Source organism: Rhyacophila brunnea, unplaced genomic scaffold (assembly GCF_057557595.1).
Source record: "Rhyacophila brunnea isolate RB1 unplaced genomic scaffold, BYU_Rbru_1.0 scaffold_7, whole genome shotgun sequence".
In the NCBI taxonomy this organism is placed as follows: Eukaryota; Metazoa; Arthropoda; class Insecta; order Trichoptera; family Rhyacophilidae; genus Rhyacophila; species Rhyacophila brunnea.
In genome coordinates this window covers 31,031,042-31,052,902 of record NW_028233339.1, presented here as the reverse complement: position 1 = coordinate 31,052,902, position 21,861 = coordinate 31,031,042, and the positions used below count along the sequence as shown (strand labels likewise).

The following is a 21,861-nucleotide window of genomic DNA, read 5'->3' as shown; positions in this document are numbered from 1 at the left end:
ATTATGGAATCGCTTTCCGAACTCATATTCGAGTCTACATAATAATATGTATGTGAACAATCATTTTCAAACATGAACAATATAAATAGCATTTAGAGACGCCAAAAATAACCGATGAGAATTTTTTGGAGTCGCGCCTGAAATTAAAAACTACAAGTTACATACCAAACATACACACTCTCCAAAGAAATGAAAGAAAGGTCATTGTTCACATTAGTTTTAATGAATGCGTAAAAATTGTATGTAATTCATAATCTGTAAAAATTATATTTATAATGTCAACAATAAAAACATATAATATTAAGTATTTACGTTAGTTTTATTCGGGAAATCTTCTTCACTTATTAAATAAACAATTATAAAATGTAATTATTTCATTTAATTAAATCATATTTATAAAAATATACGTATGGCTCTCGATTTTTTTTAACCGTTGTGTCACTCATATTTGGCTCTTTTAGTTCAAGAGTTTGCCGACCCCTGGCTTAGAGGAATGAGTCAACAATTCATCTTGTATTCAATTTGTAGATTGGCAGTTCTTTCAAGACGATCTTTTGTCGCACTTTCATAAGTACTGAGCTGTATACAACGACTTTCTCTTCTTAGGAAGGTTACAAGTAGGGATTCCAATCCCGGGATCCCGAATCCCGGGATCCCGGGATCCCGAGCTATTTTCAATACCTATGAATCCCGGGATTGATAAACATAATCCCGGGATTTCGGGATTGATTTTTTTATCAATTTTTATGGAAAATAAAATAAAAGCGAAAATATAACAGAAAAAATACTTTTAATAAAAAATAGCTACATTAGAAATAAACTGAGTTTGAATGAAGTTTGATTTATACCCATGTGTAGGTTGCCGATTCATTTTATTTTTTCACATAAATTATTAAAAATGAGAAAGATTGGAAAAAACAATGCTTCGCACTTTTAACAAAGTAATTCCACCATGATATCATACGTTTTACGGCAGTTTCATATTTGGCTGACTAATTAGATTTATGAAGCGGAAAGGCCATAAGTACGCCATGATTATTTGATTTACTATTTTAAATCTCGCTAATCCATTCATTATGTCTTTACTATCAGAAACAGCAATCTCATATTAAATTCACATTATTATTTATATTACAATATTATTTACTCCATTAAACTTATGTATTTCCAAGATTGAACGTATACAATATTAACAATAAATGTTTTAAATAGTATAAATTATACTAGATTTATTTTTGACCGATTTTATCAATGTTATTTGTAAATATAAAAATTTTATATTAACAATGGAAAAAAATGCCAATCCCGGGACCAGTCCCGGGATCCCGGGATTGTCAAATTGTAATCCCGAAATCCCGGGATCAGAATTTTGGCTCGGGATTGGATTCCCTAGTTACAAGCTTCCGAGTTCCGATATTAATTGTTTGATCTTCGAAATGAAAATATTATTGATCTAATTTTATGGTGGAGAAAATGTAGAACCTTAATTTCGTAAAGATTGAGAATAATAATTAGAATAGTGTTATTGGTTAGAAACAAATGCGACCTGTGTCATGCTTTCATTTTAACGGTGCGTCTTTACGTGACGTCTGGATCAGCTATCTTCAATTTGCCCCTATTATCTGTAAACCTTGTGGCGGATGATATCGGTTTTCTAGTGAATTTCTTCACTGGTCATTCCGCCTCATCAGTGTTCGCCCTTAGCCTCTTTTACCAGGCACATTGCCCAAAACAATAATTATTAATCTTTCGAGGCTTTCAGGGTCACGGTTAACAGAATGACCAAATAATGCAAAACTCGGCTAAGTATCAAGGCATTCTTTTCGTGTTCTGTCTAGGACACTCAACATTCATTGCAGCCAGACTCAGTTCAGTTATATAAAACAATACATAATAATATATACGTTAATATATAAAATTTTAATATATCTAAAAACAATATGACAAAAGTATTCCACTAAGGTCAAAAAGTATAAACAAAACGTTAAATTGAATGTAAAAAAAAGTAAAACGCCTCCTGTAAAACTATTAGATATGTTTTATTTTCTTGAGAATGGCCCGACACATATAATTTTATTATACAAACATAAAAATATAAACTCTAAAACTTGCTAACTAGCCAAACTAAGTATCAGAATTGTGATAGTAAATTCTCAGCTATAAATTATTTATAGTGATTTATAGTGCTGGGGAAAAAGATAAGAATAAAAGTTATAAACTTAAAAGAATTAACTAGATGCCTAAGTAACTTTCTCAATTCTCACATATTTTTAGTCAAGTGGTCATAAAAAATATGGACCATAAAACGGATGGTGATTTGGAAACGAGATCCGAATACTGTTCCGAAACAGATCTTCGAGTGGAGAGAGTATTTTGGTGTAATAAATTTGTACTAAATTTGTTTACAAAATGCTTTCAAAGTATTACGTTGACCATTTGTCATATTAGAATTTTTAACAGGGCAGTTTTTTAACGTGAATCCTTATCAATTTAATTTTCTTTCCTAAATGATACAAATAAAATACTACACCCGATTTTCTTAGAAACCCTTACAATTATTTATTTTTAGCTAGGAAAAGCTTAAAAAAGTCATGAACTGGCACTAAAGAGAACATTTTCAAATAACAAAGGACCGTTCACTCGATGCACATCAAAAGTATCTATAATGTCCACTAATTTTACTAAGAAATATGGTCACCGTACTTTTATATCTAGCTACATAATAATATTATGTAGCTAGATATAAAAGTATATTATATAGATATACAAGACGCATCAATTTCATATTCATAGTATTGATGATAAACAATTAGGGAGTAATTACTTACTACAGTTGGGTGCATAATAAAAAAAAATAATAACAAACTAAAAATATGTATATAATGTGTTTGTTGTCCAGGTATATCCACAAGTATGTACCTACATAATATTGTTATACCAACACAAACACAGAAAAAATTAATTCTGTGTTCCCTGAACACAAATCATAGATTTACAATTTTCAGCAAATGGGCATTTTCGCCAAAGTTTGTACATGTTTGAAATTTGGGTAATATTATTTTTTCACTCAAATTAACCATTTTTATATAGCTAGCAGATTCCTTGTTCTATTGCTGAATTGGTGATAGCAATTTTTCAGCAAAATATTGATTAATACAATATTTTTATCATTTTTTTTATGACATTGGGCATAATAAGTTTCCGTTCCGTGACTACGAAACTAAGCTTATAAAACATGAATGAGACACTTTTTATCACTTAAAAGAGCTCTATTAGATTAAAAAAAACCATACACTTAAAAATAAAAGTACAAATAGTCAAAAAATATTATTGAATTTTAATTCTTGGGCACATTTCGTTCCACTCTGTTACCCTATGTCTATAATGGCAGAGCATCTTTCCTTTAGTATTTGAAAAAACCAATCAATGTTCGTTCTGCTATTTTTTTAAAGACAGTAATCACTTTTACTAAATTTTATTGGAAAAATATATATGTTTCATTATTTAATAATCAAATGAAAAATAGTTAACGTTCAACTTTTTTGGGGACATTTTCGGAATGGAACGAAATGGTAACGGAGTGTAATTTGTAAAGCTAAAGTTACATGTTACCATAAAACAAATTTTTGTTTTATGAAATTTATTTGAATTTTTTGATAGTCAGATATATATTCAACGTGCGTCACAATAACAAAACAAATCAAACTTAATCACTAAAATAGACATATTTTATAATAAATTTCACAATACTAGTAAAATAAGGTAGGTAATAATTTTGACACACTATACATTACCATAACTTTTATTTGGCATTTATATTATTTGTAACTCTGATAAAAAATATTTTAAAGCAAATTAACAATATATGAAAAAAATTAAATCAGCAAGGGATTATTCGGACGCGAGTTTCTAGCGCGGCACGGAGTATGTAACTTTTACGAAAATAATTACAGTCGAACTCGGTTATTACGATCTTGGACATAGCGAGATCTCGGATGTAGTAAGGAAACATTTGTTGACATTTGGTTTATGATTTTCGCCATAAATTTAATTTATTCACTGTTATAACGAGCAACTTATCGGATATACCGAGCTAAAATACTGTTAATGTGTCGATCGTTTTAAAACATTTCGACCCTAAGCAATAAAATCCGATTGGACAGGATGCCGTTACGTTTATGACACTAGTAAAGTGTCTAAGTACCTACCTTATTGGTGTTTCGCCGACAATAATAAAAAAAGTATCCACGCATATGGTTGAAAAATCCAAGGTTTGTGAAGTTCGTAGGTACCTACCAGAGTTCATTACAATAAACAACTTCTTTTGTAGTTTATGAATGCCATGCTCGTTTCGGGGATTTTTAAGATGGTTTCCAAATTTTTTATTTTCGACTTTTTGTGTAATATGACATGCTCATTTAAAAATACCTATTCTCTGATATAACGAGTAACGCTTATAACAAGCAAATTCAGTCGGTCCCATCTTCCTCGTAATAACCAAGTTCGACTGTATGTTGTCTTGAAATTTACTTGTATTCATCAACATAAAATGTAGCTATACAGGTTGATTGTAATCAAGACGTACTTTTCTGACATTTCGCGAATACCTACAGTTCCAGGTATTAAATCTAATAGGGTACACATTTCTGTTAAACGTGACAAAAAAATACTTTTTCATACATTTTTATAAATTTCTATGCCTAAAGTGTATGGAGATGTTTTAAAATTTTGGTGGCGTATAACAGAAAAAGTATGACAGAGCCAGTGCTTGTCTCGCAATTATTTCAGTCTGGTGTTTTTTCTTTTCCTTCTGTTGTTTTTGTATCTCTCCATACTTTTATCTGCGCTAGTTTTGCGTATTCAGACATATCACATACTTTTTAATCTTTTTTAATCTTTATTATATAGTCAGGTTATTTTCTATATTTTTTTATGAAAATATTTTTGTTTTTCATACTTAAATAAAACTTTTTATAATCTATGAAGAACTAAACACACAATGTAAACCCAACTTTATGAATTCCATTTCGTTACTTTTACATTCCACATATACGTTACCACCAATATAGTTTCGGAGTGGAAGTAACGGATTCTGTTTTAGAAGTGGTTGAAGCCAAAATTTAGCTTAGTTTTATTGTTAAACGTGCGATATGTTTTATTATATCTGTAGTATGAAAGATAAGCTCCATATGTATAGTATGTGAAATAGAAATATGTGATTTCTTACCTTACAAATCGCGGTAACAGTAGTGGAACTTCTTAAATAACCAACCCAGATAGCAACCTGTTCCGATAGCGATACCGACACACACCAACAATTTTAATTGTAAATGGCGATCAGTGTTATACAAAAGTACAAAAAAATACATATTTATAGTGGAATTTTTTCGCCTTCATGCTAAAATCATGGTAACGGAATGTGGAATTCCACTTTTTCAAATATCCTGGGACACACTTTAAACGTGATTTTTTTCAATATAGGTCAGAATTTACGGAAAACTGTATATTTTCCAAAAATATATAATGTAAGCTGTTGAAGACACTACGAATTAAATTTTACACACTCAAAATTAATGACGAAATCAGACTTTGTTTATTTGAATTTAGGAGTGGGACATGGTAAAAACACACTACCTTTCGATCTAAATAATCAATTAAAAATATATACAGGTCCGACAGTTGTATTTAACTAATCGAATAAAGTAAATTAATAAATTTGCATGTTAAAAATACATAACTTTCCAATATTCTTTAATATAATAACTATGAAAAAATCAATCAAAGTCATGGGACATGCCAAAAATGCAATGTACAAACTTTGGCGAAAATGCCCAAATACACACCAATTAGTCGTAATCTTTTTTTAGGAAAGTACTTTGAATGAAACGCTGGATTGGCAAACGGAAAACTGAGGCTAAATGTATGTTATTGGATTGTTTCTTATAAAATAGTCATTATACTCATTATATAGCGCAAATTGGTATAGGTATTACCTAACCTAATTATATAGATTTTCCATTTTTTCTTTTTACCCGCCGTCAAATTTCTGTGTCATAAAATTATTGTATTACTGGTATTATTATTGTATTGGTCACTTACCGGAATGTCCACCAGATGTTAAAGCACATGGTGTTCAGCCAAAAGAATGCAGCCAAGAAGAAGAAGTGCATCAGGATTGCTGTAACAAAATAAAAAAGAACAATATAATATCTGAATTAATCATGTACAAAATACAGGTAAGGAAGCCAGATAACTTAAATTATATAACCGCTAATAATGCAGTAACATACGTGGTGGTATAAAAGAAATTTCGTGACTCTGGTATCAATTTATAAAAATATCAGTCATTATTTATCTACAATGTATATCGAAAAAAGAATGAGACGTTATTAAATCTTGTGTCATCATCATCATCAGCCAGGGTCGATCCACTGTTGGATGAAGGCCTACCCTAGCTCTCTCTACTTTTCTAGTTCTTTTCTGCCACGTACATACAACTAACTTTATCAGCTTGTCTATCGAGCTGGTTTAAGGGCGTCTGATGCCCCTTGGGTACCACGGTATGAAAGAATTTGTCCAGCAGTTGTCTCCTCGTCGATCGACATGTTCAGCCCCTTGGCTTGTGTATTATTTACTAAATAGGTAAAAAATAGTTTAACTAAAAACACGATTTATCGAAAATATATATGTATATATATGGAAAAGTTTTTCTTGTTTATTGGACTAAAGGCCCAGACACAATGAGCAGAAAATATGCAGACGCGAATATGTGGACGTTGAGATTCCGCAGCATCCCGCCAATAGATATGCGTATATAATCAAAGCCACACTATTGTTGAGCGGAACTTATAAAACGCAAAGCCGCGTTGTCGTTCGCTTTCGCTGCATACTGCGGAGCAACGGCGGAGACTTTGCGTCTTTGCCACTATGACTGTGCGGAGTCAGAGTATTCCGCAACATGTACCGCAGCAAACCCTTTCGCAGTTACTGACGTGACTTCTGCGTATCTGTCATTTGTGCAGCGGATAAGACCCGTTTCACACGGGACACATGTGGCAAGCCACCGGCGTGGCGAGATTCCACATTTACATATAAATAAACGCGACACTCGTGTGTCCCCGTCTGAACGCGCCCATTCAGTTATGTATGGTGTACACAGGTGTCCCGTGTGAAACGGGTCTAAGATATACCGGCTAAATTCCGCGCCAAATATGATCAATTTTACATGTAATCGCAGAATATTATTTATATGAACAAGATTTTTTTCCAACGGATGTAGGTCATAAGAGTAGATAATAGTTACAATAATTATTATAATTTATAATATTAAAATATTACATACTAAGTATATTATATGGATTGCGGTTTTCTTGATGATTTGTTTTAATGTCATAAAATTATTGTTTATCAATATAAAATACCCGTTATCTATGATTATGCATGTGACATAATGTCACAAAAACCAACAGATTTTTATGGGTATGAATGTGACTATTATAATATATGAGTCATGTGAAACACATGTATAAATTATTGAAGTAATATATAGAGACACATTCATAACGATAAATTTAATATCCTAATGAACAAAAACATGTCCATCTACCCGGTAGGATTCAATTTGAGCTTCGTGTCACTGGTGCAAAGCGTAATGTGGCATTCCGAGAAGGGTCCTTGCGCCATCCAACATCTTACTCTATAATAATCCATACATCCCGTGTCCGCTTTTCAATTCGGCACTCCAAGCCACCTGCCACCTGCTCCACCTAGCCAGTGAATTTAAACCTGCCTATTCTTCAGCACAATAACCACTTGCTGGTTAATTTTTCTACATGCCGTAGAGCTTAACACAGTATCGTCACCTCAAATTGCTGCAGTCCCTAATAGGCGCATAGGTACGACGGAATATTCTTCTTCGTCTAGAAATGTTTTATAGCTCGTTAACTTCGAAGAGTTAATGTCTAGGTTTACGAGGCGGAGGTGAGTACAGGATTTATAAGCGTCTTATAAAGCGTGATTTAATGTCAGTAAGATAAAAAGCTGGACTTAAAATGAGTTTATAGATAGAAGAATAAGTAGCGTTTTATTCACTGGCATGATTCTCTTGTTAATTTCCTCCGTGATATCATTAATTGTGGTTATTAACTTAGGTGGGTGGCAATATTAATATAATCGCATTTATTATGAACGAATTATCAGGAATGTTGTACTCAAATCAAATACCACAACAATTATTGTTGCGGTTAACCCTGGGTAACTGATTAATTGCCAAAGTATGTCAAGAAATAAGATTAAAAAACAGATTCGTATGAAATTAATGTGATATGTAGGATCAAGGCATCCATTTAAAAATTAATGACCGGGCTGTCACTGCTTAATGTTATAAACCGGAAACCAATTTTACGAAGCGCAGAATGATTTTAGGCGCTGGACAGGGTTGTCTCCTTATCATATTTAGATAAAAGATGATAGTATAATAATTAAACCATTTCGCTTCATAGCGGAGGAGCAATGGGCCTCCAAAGTATTGAGGTTATATTAAGAGGCTTTTTAACTAGAAATCGTTACCAGCCATTCGCTTAACCTATTGGGACTTTCAATACTGACAAATGCGTCTGCATTACCTTTTCGCCAATTTTTACCATTACCGAGGTCGCCAATTAAATATAACATACTGTCAAACAGCTCATTAAACACCAATCCGATTCCGAGGTGAAAGATCATGTCATAACTTTTGACTTTTTTTTAAATAAATATATATGTAATTTTGCACGATGCGGGATTCAAATCTCACCGGTTTCAGACCCATCATCTACTCCATAAAAATCATCAAACCAATTCCATGTTGCATTAGATACGTTGTTCGTATATTCTTTCAATCTTTCTTCCACTAATCAATATTATGTTATACACATAATATAATTATTTCCATAAGATGCCAAGATTGCCATTAGTATAATCGTGGAATATTGTTATTAAGTACAATATTAGGTAGTTTGTTTTTTTCATTTTATCATTTCTTAAAGAATATATTCTTTATTACACGAACGTATTAATTTATAAAAGGTTCATATTATTATTTTGATGTTGTACAAGTCACCAATGCACTTTTGCCGAGCTAATGTTTTATTAATAGCTTTAAGCATTTCGATAACCCTGGCGATGATTAGTGTCCAGCGTCCGCATCAACCTGTTGCACAACTGGCATGGAATGAAGAATGTGTCTCCAAGAGCTTAGTGGAGTTGCGTCAGGTTTAGTTGGAGAATAGCGGACATTCCCGCCCAGAGAGGAATAGCGCCGCCTGCTGACAGTGCCATTACAACACTGTATCTAATGTACCTAAATATCTCCAAAACACAAGGACGGATCGTAATCTAAATATTATATTATTAAAGATATTTTTTTCTGCAGAATTGTTTATGATAAGAAAGAAGTTTAAGAAAAAAACACACAAAAATACTTATTAGGCAGGCGTCCTCCGCAATAATACAATTAATGACATGTAAACAAAGTAATATTATAATATCACTAATAACTATTATTGACAAAACCATTGGCAATGCATATATGTATGTATTTACAAAGAAATTGAAAGTTGTTTATGTTATTGAAAGTGGGTTACATGTAAATTGTACGTAAAACATTTCACCGTTCGCAATTTGCCGTGAGCTTTCTTATCGGAAAGAGATGGTACGAGTACTATACGGTCGCCAATTTTATTAGATTCTATATGAACATTAATTCAATTTTCACAGCTGATTTTGGCAAAATTCATGAATTTAAGAATGAAAACCTAACCTAACATAACCAAACAAATAATCCAGTATATCGGCTATTTCCGCTATTTTCAAAATTTGTTTAATGCTGGCTCCCTGTAAAGTGTAAACCGACAAGAATCGTGTTTTGTTTAGAGATGAATTTTATGTCAGTACTATACGACCCAAAGAGGTTGGGCGGTCTTTAATATACGGCTATATATTTTCGAGACAACATTTCACGGTGAAGTATGATACGGCGAACTGTATACGTACAAGTTTCCGGACACGATTGAAAGTGTGTTTTTGAAAGATTACACTATTATTTTTAATTCCAGTAAAACTAAACCTGAATATAATGTTAATGATCAATATAAAATATTATCTAATTATTGTCATTGTTAGTAGATATTTACGTTGGCACCGCAATGTTTCTTCTATTCCAGTGGTGTACAACCCACGGGTTATAACGACCCACCTACTAAATGGAATATCAAGCATAGCCTAATAATTACCTACACTAGGTTTTCAGTGAATCATGGATTTGGTATACCTACGCTGTAGTAGTATTATATTAAACTCGCTACTTATGTGAAGGGTACACCGCAAAAACAGGCTCATTGAATTTTTTTCATTTTTGAGTTTCAAATTCCAATTTGTTCAACAAAGGAAGTGCTCAAGAATTGCATCATTAAAACTATCAAAATCGATTTCATTACTTCATAAATTAAGGGAGAAGAAAGTGTAGTGAAGAAAGGCAAAAATCAGGTCATTGTGTATGAAACTGCACAAAAACGTTGGATATGTTTTAATTACTTTTTTCACTTTTATTATATTTCAAAATAAATGAGAAATCAATATAGAAATTCTCTTACTGAATATTAAATCCATTTCCCAACCAATAACGATTTCATTCTTCTTTTTGTTTTCTTACGCAATTATCGTTAATTTTGTCGATGAGCCTGTTTTTGCCTTGTAATATGTTAGTTTCCGTTTTATTTCTTTCCTTGGCGTGAAAAAGGATAAACACTGTCTTACTAATTTCATTATCAAGAGAAAGAACACCAGTTTTCAGTACAAAAACCAACAAAGATAACCGATCGCCAGAATAATTTAATGGCGAGTCGGAAATATTGAGGTACTTTCATCGCTTACTCCATTGTTGTCGACGTTGAAATCAAATCTTCTCGACTCGCCACAGTCTCAAGCAATATGTTCTACACGTCAAGAGAATCGTAAATGTAAGCCAGAACTCATTCCGGGCTGTAACTTACCCGGCGCTGATATGCTAATCAATTTAGAAAACATTCTAATAATAATTGGCTACTCATATAATGAAAATATAGATTTGAGTAATAGAACTATGCAAGCCTACACATATCCTTACCCGGCATACGGAAGCGTATGGTAACCTGCGGAATGTAATCTAAAAAACGTCATAATAATATATTATCAAGATAAATACATTTTATTATTATTGTTATACGACACAAGCGCATTTTTCTACGCCTCTGCAGTAGCCAAACAAGATGAACATTCCCACTATAAACAAACGAAACCGATTTGTGACCGTCGAGAGATATCTATCACGAATCTCCCGCCAAAACACGCGACGCGCCACAATGTTTTGCCGCCATTTAATTCAACAGCTGATATTTTGGCGCCATGCTGACAAATTAGACGCTTCACCTTAAGATGCGACGACACAGCGAAGGTCTGTTCTGTAGCCTTTATCCAAAATAATAATACATTTGATAATTTGAGGTTATTAATTATTTAGGCAGACAGTAAGTAACACATTGCGAATTTACAATACAAGCACATGGTAATATACTGAAGTAATATTATTATTCATCTGGTGAAAACTGTTGTGAAACAATATTATTATTATGAAATCCAACAGAATAGAGAATGCCATATTATTAATATTATATTGTGTGCGATGAAACGATCCAATGTTTCACTGCACACCACTATCACTGTCGTAGTATGTATAATGAAATAATTGCGTATAAAAAATCTCTGGTATATTGTACCTATAAATGTGTGTTTTATGTCCCGTCAGATGTTATAATGATATAGCGAGACAGCGCTGGACTGAAAGATTTTTTTAGTAGATACTTACCAGTGGCGAGGGGTTGAGGAAGTCTGTTCTCTGATTCGACATATTATATAGTGCACACTAAACTACTAAATTTTGTCAGTCATACTTATTTATTTCCATTGAACTAAAAATACATAATATTACAGATGGTGTTGGTTAGTTTTTTAAAATTCATTTAACCATGCCTTAACCAAAGCGATCGATAAAAAATATTCTTCTATCTAAAAAATATCTAAAATTATGTATGGTTTAATCGTTTAATGGCATAATTTTAGATATTTCTATAGATAAACGAATATTTTTTGGCTATTATCTAATATGGTTTGGATTAGGCAGGTTTGGATTTAATTTTAAAAACTAACAAACACTACACATTGAAGCCTTAGTTCAATGAAAACAAATACTACGAATACCTACTTAGATTTAAGAATGTAACATTATAATAATTGAACATACGTTATTTTGAAAACACTATGTAAAAACAAACCACCCACACCACAATGACACCCAGCAGGAATCAAACCTGCATGGGCGCGAAACCCGAGAGTTGCAGGTTCAATTCCTGCTGATCAAAAAAGATTTTTTCTATTGGTTATAATATATTTTCTCAGAAGTGTTTTCAAAATTATGTATGTTCGAAAACAACCACGTTTGACTGACAAAGTATAGTATGTACTATTTATGTCGGATTTTAACTCAGTCTAACTCCACTCCCTTCACCACTTGTAGGTAGGTAGCTAGCTACGTATAATGAAATTCTCACGACGGATAAGAATCTCGATCACCGATTGCACGACAGCGACACAAATCTTTTTGGTTTTTCCACTTCGTTAAGTTCGATGAAAATATACCTTAGTGTAAGCATGCACAACGCAAGCGGAAAATGAGACCGGAAGAATTCATTATGGAAGAAAGTAAACTGCAGTTATCTTTGATGAGCCATTTCAAAATTGTATGGTCAATTTTAGCGCAATCAAACTAATAATATCCGTTGGTTTTTTTTTAACACCGTGAAACTCGAATAAGTAAAAGAATTCGCATTTCTTGTTGTATTCGTTTCATACTAGGGGAGGGGCAGTAAAGAATGCACACTAACTGCATGCTATATAAATTAAATTTTATTACTAATTATTAATATTGGTTCCAAGCCGACGAAAAAGAGGTGTAGGTCACAACGGAAATGAATGAGCTTATATTTATTTTTTTAATAAATACGTAATATACATAACTATTCTTTTTGACACTGCAACAGGCACAAGCGTAGTAGTGAAACAACAGAGCGGTAGTAGAAGTGGAACGATCACATAAACACCCAGGGTTGGAGTAAACATAAATGTTGAACATACATAACTTGAAAACACCTCAGATAATATACTTATACCTACTAGAAAACAATCACATTTGAAAAAAATTGGGTCTTTGGCGAGAGCTGGGCGTTTGTTAGTAATTAAGGGTACTTATTAATATTCGTTGATTTAAAACACAAAAACCGATAGTCAATAATAACGCAATTTGATAAGCATGTCATGTAGGACTTAAAAGTTTAAATTTTAAATTATCGTAATTAAGTAGGAGGCATGTAGCTTAATAATTGATTAAAGCATATTGGCGCGATACCAGTGGAAATCCCGTCAGGCGTCGTATTTTTTTTAAATGTGATTTTTTCTATTAGGTACATATAAGTATATAAGTGTTTTCAAGTTATGTATGTTAAATATTATGTGGAAAGTTACATACTCAAATCTAGTGAATTATTCGTTGAATAAAAGAAATGGTTTATTGAAACATAAATGTATTGTGACCGCACTGAGTTCGAACCCGGAGCCCCCGGGAGAGAGCCCAGTGCCTTACTCACTGAACAACGAGGGCTTCACTCACCCGTGAAAGTGAAAAGCTCAAAATGAAACCGTAAGATTCGTTTCAATAAAACTTGTGTAGGCACGATTCGTGCCGGCATATATGTTACCACTTGTCGGTGCGACAGGTAGCAGATACTGGTAGGTGAACATATACATCAGTGGTTGCAGCTGCCAGCTAGTTATTCAACGTTAGCATCACTGCGACTCGTATCAGCAGCCCTATGCTATAACTTGCGAGTTGAAGTCGCCCGGTCGACATGACGTCATATGACATCATTGTGACGAACTACCGGAGTGATAATAGCATTCGAGAAATTAACGCTACTCAAATACTGGCGCTATCCATTGTCCCCATACACAATTAGGTATTTCAGCATAATAATATCTATGGTGAGCCGTGTGCGTTGGGCGGCTTGCCTCGAGCGTGTATTGGCTTACGTCACAATTACGTCATGTCGTCGGGCGACTTCATATCACAAGTTATAACAGGGCTGCTGGGCATATAAAATCGTTCAACGGTTTAGAAAAAAAAGATGAGGCACGGTAAGATAGTGTGCTGGGAAAGAGCGGAGATCAGTCACACAACTCACACTGGCAAGCCAGGGATTTCTTGATTTCCGTAGTGAGTTGTATGAGTTCAATATTGCGTGTTCGAACGCTGCACATACCTGTAGGTCTAATTGTAACAGCTAGACTGATATATTATTATTATTATTATTCCATGTCCGATCCTATAGGATCATATGGGCCTCCACAGAGTGGAGGTTTGTATTAACAGATTTTATTTTTACGAGAAATGGATGTCAGCCACTTGCTCAACCTATTAGGTCCATACCCTGACTCATACACAAATTGAAAAACAATATGTGTACTTGCCAGACCCAGGATTCGAACCTGGGACCCTCGACACCACATACCGGCGCTTAAGCCACGCGGCCATCGTGGGTTTTAATTATATACGGATCTATTAGTGAGGGTGGAGTATTGTTATTTATGGATAGGTTGTCCTAGTCGGGAACCGATGTCGATTGTATATTATGGTATACAAATTATTGTAAAGCGAATTATTTCAGTTTCCTAAAAACATCGTACATATATAATTGTACATAATATATAAATGTACAATGCTGTATCCGAAGAAAGGTAAATTTTTCCATTAAGGAAGTGTAGTGTAATATTATTTGGTTGCGAAGTAGATACCATTGGTTTCGTAGAGTTAAATAAAAATCCCGTTTTAAATGATTAGCCGTGCCGCTAGAAATGAAATGAAATGCCGTCAATCAGAAATCACAATATGAAAATGATGTTTCAATTCGGTCGTGCTACGATACGAGTCGTGAATCGGGAATCCTACAGATTATCGGACGATGCACGAGAGATGAAAGAGAGGAAAGAAAACTGAAGAATAAATTGTGATAAAAGAGCCATAAAATTAATCAAGCTTATAAAAACAAACTCTATAAAAAAAATCGTGCTGCAAACTGTACCTATAGTTTCCATTGGATGTTTTTTTCTTGTTGAATCCGTCAACGTAATATATATCATCATGCAATTCATACACTAGAATCGTATTAATTAAAATACCATACATACACTATAGTATAGAGTATTGCAGTGGTTCTTAACCGGTGCACCGCGAAAAAAATGATAAAAATAGAAAAATCTTCACTTAACGAAAACATTGCCGATGGAATTATTTCCAATATAACAGAACAGAACTTTATTGGAAGAAAATATTGCATATTAATTTCCTTCCTTAGATATAGAAAATTATGACTGGATACGAAATCTATTTGCTACGATTGATAGGTACATAGAGTTGTGAATTTTCGTACCAAGAAGACGAAGAATTGGTCACCTTGTCAACGGAAAATTAAATTTAATGAAATAACTATGGAGGATTTTGGATTTCTGTCCAAGACGAATAACCACCTCTCTACACGAGGGCACTGAAAATGTAGTTTTCAAGATTATGTTTATGTGAGCTCGGTTTCTCAACAATAATTAATATAAAAACTAAAAAACGACAAAGACTTACGAATTTACACGAATATTCGACCTCATGTTTCTGAAATCTGCAAAATCCGACAAGCTCAGGTATCACATTTATTGATTTTCACATTAAATAAATTCCATTTTCTTATGGGTAATTTTAGTTACAGTTTTTCCATGTTCGTATATATCTTTTCTTTGATATTTTTTTTTCTTTGACTGTTTTGCAATCTGTTAATTTTGTAATAAGAGTTATGTTCGCATATTTTCTTTGTTTTATGACCGTTTGATTTTGGTGCACCGCATTTTTTTCTTATGATCAAAAGTGCACCGTGACTTCGAAAAGGTTAAGAAGCACTGGTGTATGGTATCATACTTATTCCATATTATAGTTTAATAAAGCTTAGCGGGTTTACAATTGTGAACTGATTCTAATTCGATATTAAATTATGTGGATGTTACTAAATAATACTGCCAGAATTCACAGTTATGTTGTTATGACTGTAAAGTGTTAACTGTCATATATTTATAAATATAATAAAATTATCATAAATTAAATAAATACTTACTAAAAAATAAATAATTATAAATCCACAAAGTTTTACATTGTTTTATGACATGTAATAAAGTTTAAACATAAACCAGTGATAAAGTAAATGTTATTATTATTATTATGAATAACAACCACCATACAATTAATATCCTATGATGAGTAGATAAACACGAGATGTTTGGAATTAGTACCAATCTATGCTTAATTGTTATTGTATGGTAATTTAATTTTACAACACTTGTCATAAACAGCACGGTGTTATGTTGGTACAATAAGCATGTGGAAGGGTAGTGTAATATTGGTATTCAACATTTACTTTATTTAGTCTGCAAAATATAGAGTTTTGTACACTATAATGATTGGATTGAATAGTTATTTAACGTGGGTATTTTTAATTATCTTCATTTAATAAATAACACAACATCCCTTAATTTTATAAGAAACTTGTTCGATAACAATAATATATTGTAGTGTTCTCAGATAAACTATATAAGATAAAGATTCTTATAAATTAATTGAATATGTAACTCAGCTTGTGTAAATTCTCGACGACTTACTAAGAAATTCAGAAAATACTACAGAGTTGATGCTGATGGAACGGATTGTATTGTTGCGAGTCATTATGATAAAGAAACGTGCTTACAGGCAGGTATATAACTTCAAACGAATTATTATTTGTTATATTTACGTTATACGTACGCAGTATATTGGCAAGAGGTATGAACTACTCACTATCAACATCATTAGTACATTTAATGAGAAATATAAAAGCTTCGTAACCAAGGAGATAAATAAACAAACACTAAGAAACGCTGGTAAAACAAAATACTAAACGCATTGGTATAGTGGCATAGAGATCCAAGCATTGATCCAACCAATCTGGAAAGGAGAGTGATCACTAGTGGCGTTGAAGGAAGAAAGTCGCGACCGCGAGGGCGTGTATCTTCCAGACGGATCGACCAGAAAGTGACTGTATTACCAATGACTGAAGAAACACGATCAATAGAAAGAGTTTGTTTGATTTGATCACAATCAAATGAAGTCAGTTGGGACAGATTATTTCCCAAAAAGACTCAAAGCTTCCAATTAGATGGTTGAAAACTAGAAAACATTGTGAAATGTTACTCATACATATCTTTTCATCTCTTATGTCTTTTCAACACCAGATAAGACAGCATTAGAAGCAATATAATTTTGATTATTAAATCTGAGCAGTTCTAGATTTCAATTTTACAACAATATGATAATACTTAAATAAATTCTACAAATAAGATATTTTAGATTTTTTTGTTGTGAACTATTGTCAAGACAACGTCAATCATTTCAACTTGATTTATGACAATAAAAATAGCTATCAACCTGTTTGATTTTACACATCATAAATGCCTGTTCAGAACGATGTTGATGCATACATACATGTATGTATGAAAATGGTTAAGTAATACTAGAATTATAAAATACTATTATAACTAATCTTTAATTTAAATATTTCCACTGTTTTACTATGAAATAAACTTCAACTGAGTAAATACGAACTTGAATAATGAATAATTTTCGTCGAATACATATTTGATAGATAGTTTATACTAATGTTTGTTATGTGCCAGTGATATCCGAACGCTGTATACCTAATAAGCATCTTGAATTAAAAGTCATCATGATCAGTTGCGTGTCTAAAGTCAAATAAAAGTGTGACAAGGTTACTGATGACGTTTTTTTATGGGAAAATGTATAAAGTAGGTATACTTACATACCTACGTGGCGTGTGAAATATAAACGGTATTCAGAAAACAGTTTGCTCTTAATTTGATTATGGTGGACTTGAAAAACTGTACGTGCAACAATAAGATAGGTAGCTAGGTATGCATAAAAAAATAATTATGTTTTACACGTGCCCACATTTCGTGTACTTGAGATTTTCAAATGTTTTTCTGGATAATTTACATTTTGTAGGATTTCACATTCTAATCTAAAAACTAAAATTGATTGTACTTAATGTAATCATAAAATATGTAAAATCGTGCTTACCATAGAGTTGAATAAACAATGATAAAAGTAACGGTTAGACAAATACAGTTGTAAATAAGTAGGTATAGGTAAATAATTTCTACTAGCGTGATTCCTTCAAAGTCGGATCAATATTTTTGGAGATGGCTCTGTAGGTGAATTTCTCTTGACATAGTTATTGAATAATTTATTTTACGTTTAGTATCTAAGTACCTACCGATTTTTGAAAACTTCATAGTTTTAATATATCTTGTTTCGAATTTTAAAAACATCGATTTTTATGCATCACAGCTTGGTTTGATATAATATTCAAGTTATACACATATTTTATAAAAAAAAAGATATTTTCGAAATAAAAGAAAAATAATACTTAGGTACACTAAAAACGAAACAATGATGCGGTTGGTCGATAGTAAGAGTGCGTATGGGGAGTCGTAATAAATACCTGGGAGCCGATGACCGCGTATTCGTACATTATACGTACGCATACAATCGACGAACCGCATAATTGTTTCGTTTTTACTGTACATCATTACAATTTTTATAAAATTCTTTTGTAACCTTTTAAAGAACTTATTAAACTATATTTTTATTAACGTTTACAATATTCAAAAATTACGGTGTACTAATAAAAATCGGACTTTCAATTAAAAAATGAAAAATACATTTTAATGTGAGGGTTGTTTTTATTTAAGGGTGGATTTAGAAATATGAATATGAGCAAAGCTAGGAATATGATAACTGAAAACGTTACTATGATTGGGATACACCTATATTACATTACAATGTTGTTAATTAGCCGTTTTATACTGACTGTAACAGAGTAGCTAGCCACGTTTTGAAATGGGGTTTTTACAATATTAAATTTCTTGCTTCACATTCCTGCAAATAATTGCGAAAACATTGAAATTCTATGCCTCAGTGGTAATATAATAAACATACAAGGAGTCCGGATACGTGACACTAAACACACACGTCAAATAAACAAGTCTTCGGTAATATGACAATATAAATTTAGATGATTGCATATGGCTCCCGTGGGAAAAATGACAACTAAAATACTAAGTAAAAGACGAATGGAAAATGACATACAATTTCAAAGGTAAACAAATATGTTTTACAATTACTTGCACTCAACAATAGAGATAGTAATTTTGAGTAGTAAGTAAAGTGGCGAGAAATAATCAGAAAAGATGAATCTCAAATCTCGAGAAATAATTTTTCAGAAATTTAGTGAGTTTACATTTCTCGAGAAATCGTCAATTAATTGAGAAATTATTACTAGACAGTAATATCAAAAGGAAGTTGAAACGGAAAAAGAAAGCCGACCAAAACCGGAACATACAAAAGTGTCATAAGAAAAGCTCAAGGAAAAGTCGTTGACTTTGAACCGGAACGGAACTTTTCAAATTCGCCAGTGAAAAAAATTGTTTGGCAAGAAAAGCTAGAAAACAAAACTCTTGATTTTTGAATCGGAACGGAATTACTGAAATTCGAAGGTGAAAAAGTTTATGGTAATAAAAGTCAAAAGATAAGGTCTCGACTTTGATCCAATTTGAACGCAAACGAATTAGACGGCCAAAAACTTGGCCCGTATTAGTCAAGAAAAGAAATAAGAATATTTCTCGAGAAATAATAAACCAATCTTGAATTCGTGAGAAAAAAATCTTAAATTCGAGAATTTTCGAATGTCGAGAAATCACCAGCTCTGTGTGTGGGACGTGTGACACATTTAATTTGCGGCTTACCTCTTGAATGAAAAATTGTGATATTGGTAAGTACCTACATATGTATACAAAAATCCTGGATGTGTTAAAATTTGAAAAGTTTTTAGCTCGTTGGAAATTATACGAAAGAAACATCAATAGAGTCTTCCTCGTCAGTCGTGTCCTTGCGAGAGATGCGTTTAGACTAGATGTCCATGTCGTTGGGTTGGAACATAATTTCATAGATGGTGTAGCTGGTCTCAACAAACGGACAGGCCATCACATGCTCCGCAGTTTGAAGGTGATCCGAATTCCCTGTTCCCTAGTTATTTAGCAGTGTTCAGTAATTATTCTTGTAACTGTGAATGTGCCGCCAAGGAAACTGCGGAACGCGTGATAGTTTGTCCAATTGTTGCATCAAGCTGCACCATCAATTCACGTTAAGTCAATTATGAAATCATTATAGTGACCTAGGCGTGGTTGGGAAGAGTTAGAAGAGAAGAGAGAAAAAAAATCCGTTAATAAAAACCTGACATCGTCAAAAGAAGAAAAATACGCGGTTGAGAAGAGTTTAGATACATATAGATGCACAGACACGACAGAAGAAGAGCCAGTATTTTGCCATTACCCAATGCCAGAATGCAGCATTTCGTGTTGAAGCGAAAAGTGGATAGTGAATTAAAAGATCAAAAGGGAGACAGTCATAGGACTACCTTTTCCTTTAATTTTCGAATGGAGTCTCCTATAAGATCATAGGTAAATGAAAGAGTGGAACTAGACTAGACTAAGAATAAATTAAATATTATTAAAAGAAATGAGTATTTGTACGAGTATAACTGATTTAATTAATGTCACCATGCTGTCAGAAATAGATGACAAACTCTTCAGTTAATGTCTACAAAGAAAATTGATATTTCATATAAATTTATTTTTCTATTGTAGTTTCACAGCATTAGAAAGTGTTTTCACGTACGTAATATTTTGATAAAACAAATATTAATAAGGTCATTAATACAAAGCATGCATTTTATATGTCACGCTTGGTAATTCACTTTTAACAGCAATCATATTTGGCTTTATTCGGAAATATTGGTAATAGATTATATATTATGAACGGACTTCGGAACCAAATAAGTAGTCGTTCAATATAACACTTTATCAGTTGATATATTTCTCATTCTAGACAAAAGTTTAGTAAGAACACTCACGTATACTAAAATCAATTAGCTCTAATGACAGTATTGATAAAATTTCAGAGTTGATTGTCCTCATTAGCACTGCCCACGGCCTAAATATTTATGTTTTTAATAATTTGTGTGCCACTTTAAAATTCATTTAGTTTGGATGAAAGCAAGAATTGCGTAATCCTTTCAGTGTTGACGTGCTATGATAATATATTTATAGAATCAATACAAATAAGAATTTACTGTCAAAATAGAAAGTAAAACTCTGTACGTATGATAAAGTCCGTAGCAATCAATAATTTATTCGTTCAATTCAATTGATCAGATTAGAATTGTAATACTTAATAAGTATAATTGATAATTTGAAAATGTGGTCGTTTAATATTTAATGTCGATTTGAAGCGATGTCGAGAATGAAAAAACCAATTAAAGATTGTCTTCTTTTGGCTGAGGACCGTGACCAACATAAAATTCGGTCATCCACCCCTCTCATTTCTCTGCGTCTCTCAAGGCAGAGCTCAGGTCGCTCCAGCGCGCCCTTTGTTTCACCAGTCTCTCCTGGTTATCCGGTTTAATAATATGTTAAAAAAACTGCAGAATGCATTTTAGACATATTGTCGCGAGCCGTTCCTTTATCTGGAATATCTGGACGATCTACCAGTTCGCCCTGTATTCTGTCTAATGATGCGAAGCATTAGAC

At 32.7% G+C, this 21,861-nt stretch overlaps 1 protein-coding gene across 2 annotated transcripts in view; it reads right to left on the bottom strand.

Moving 5' to 3' along the window:
• Positions 1 to 21,861, bottom strand: part of mthl1 (adhesion G-protein coupled receptor methuselah-like 1) — a 265,760-nt gene that overhangs the window by 204,292 nt on the left and 39,607 nt on the right. For both annotated transcript variants that reach the window (XR_015071919.1, XM_085958007.1), the window contains exon 2: positions 6,100 to 6,178. Coding sequence is in view for 1 of the 2 variants with exons in the window: in XM_085958007.1 (XP_085814133.1) it covers positions 6,100 to 6,178 (79 nt within the window). In the remaining variant the exon portion in view is untranslated. The remainder of the gene's footprint in view (positions 1 to 6,099; positions 6,179 to 21,861) is intronic.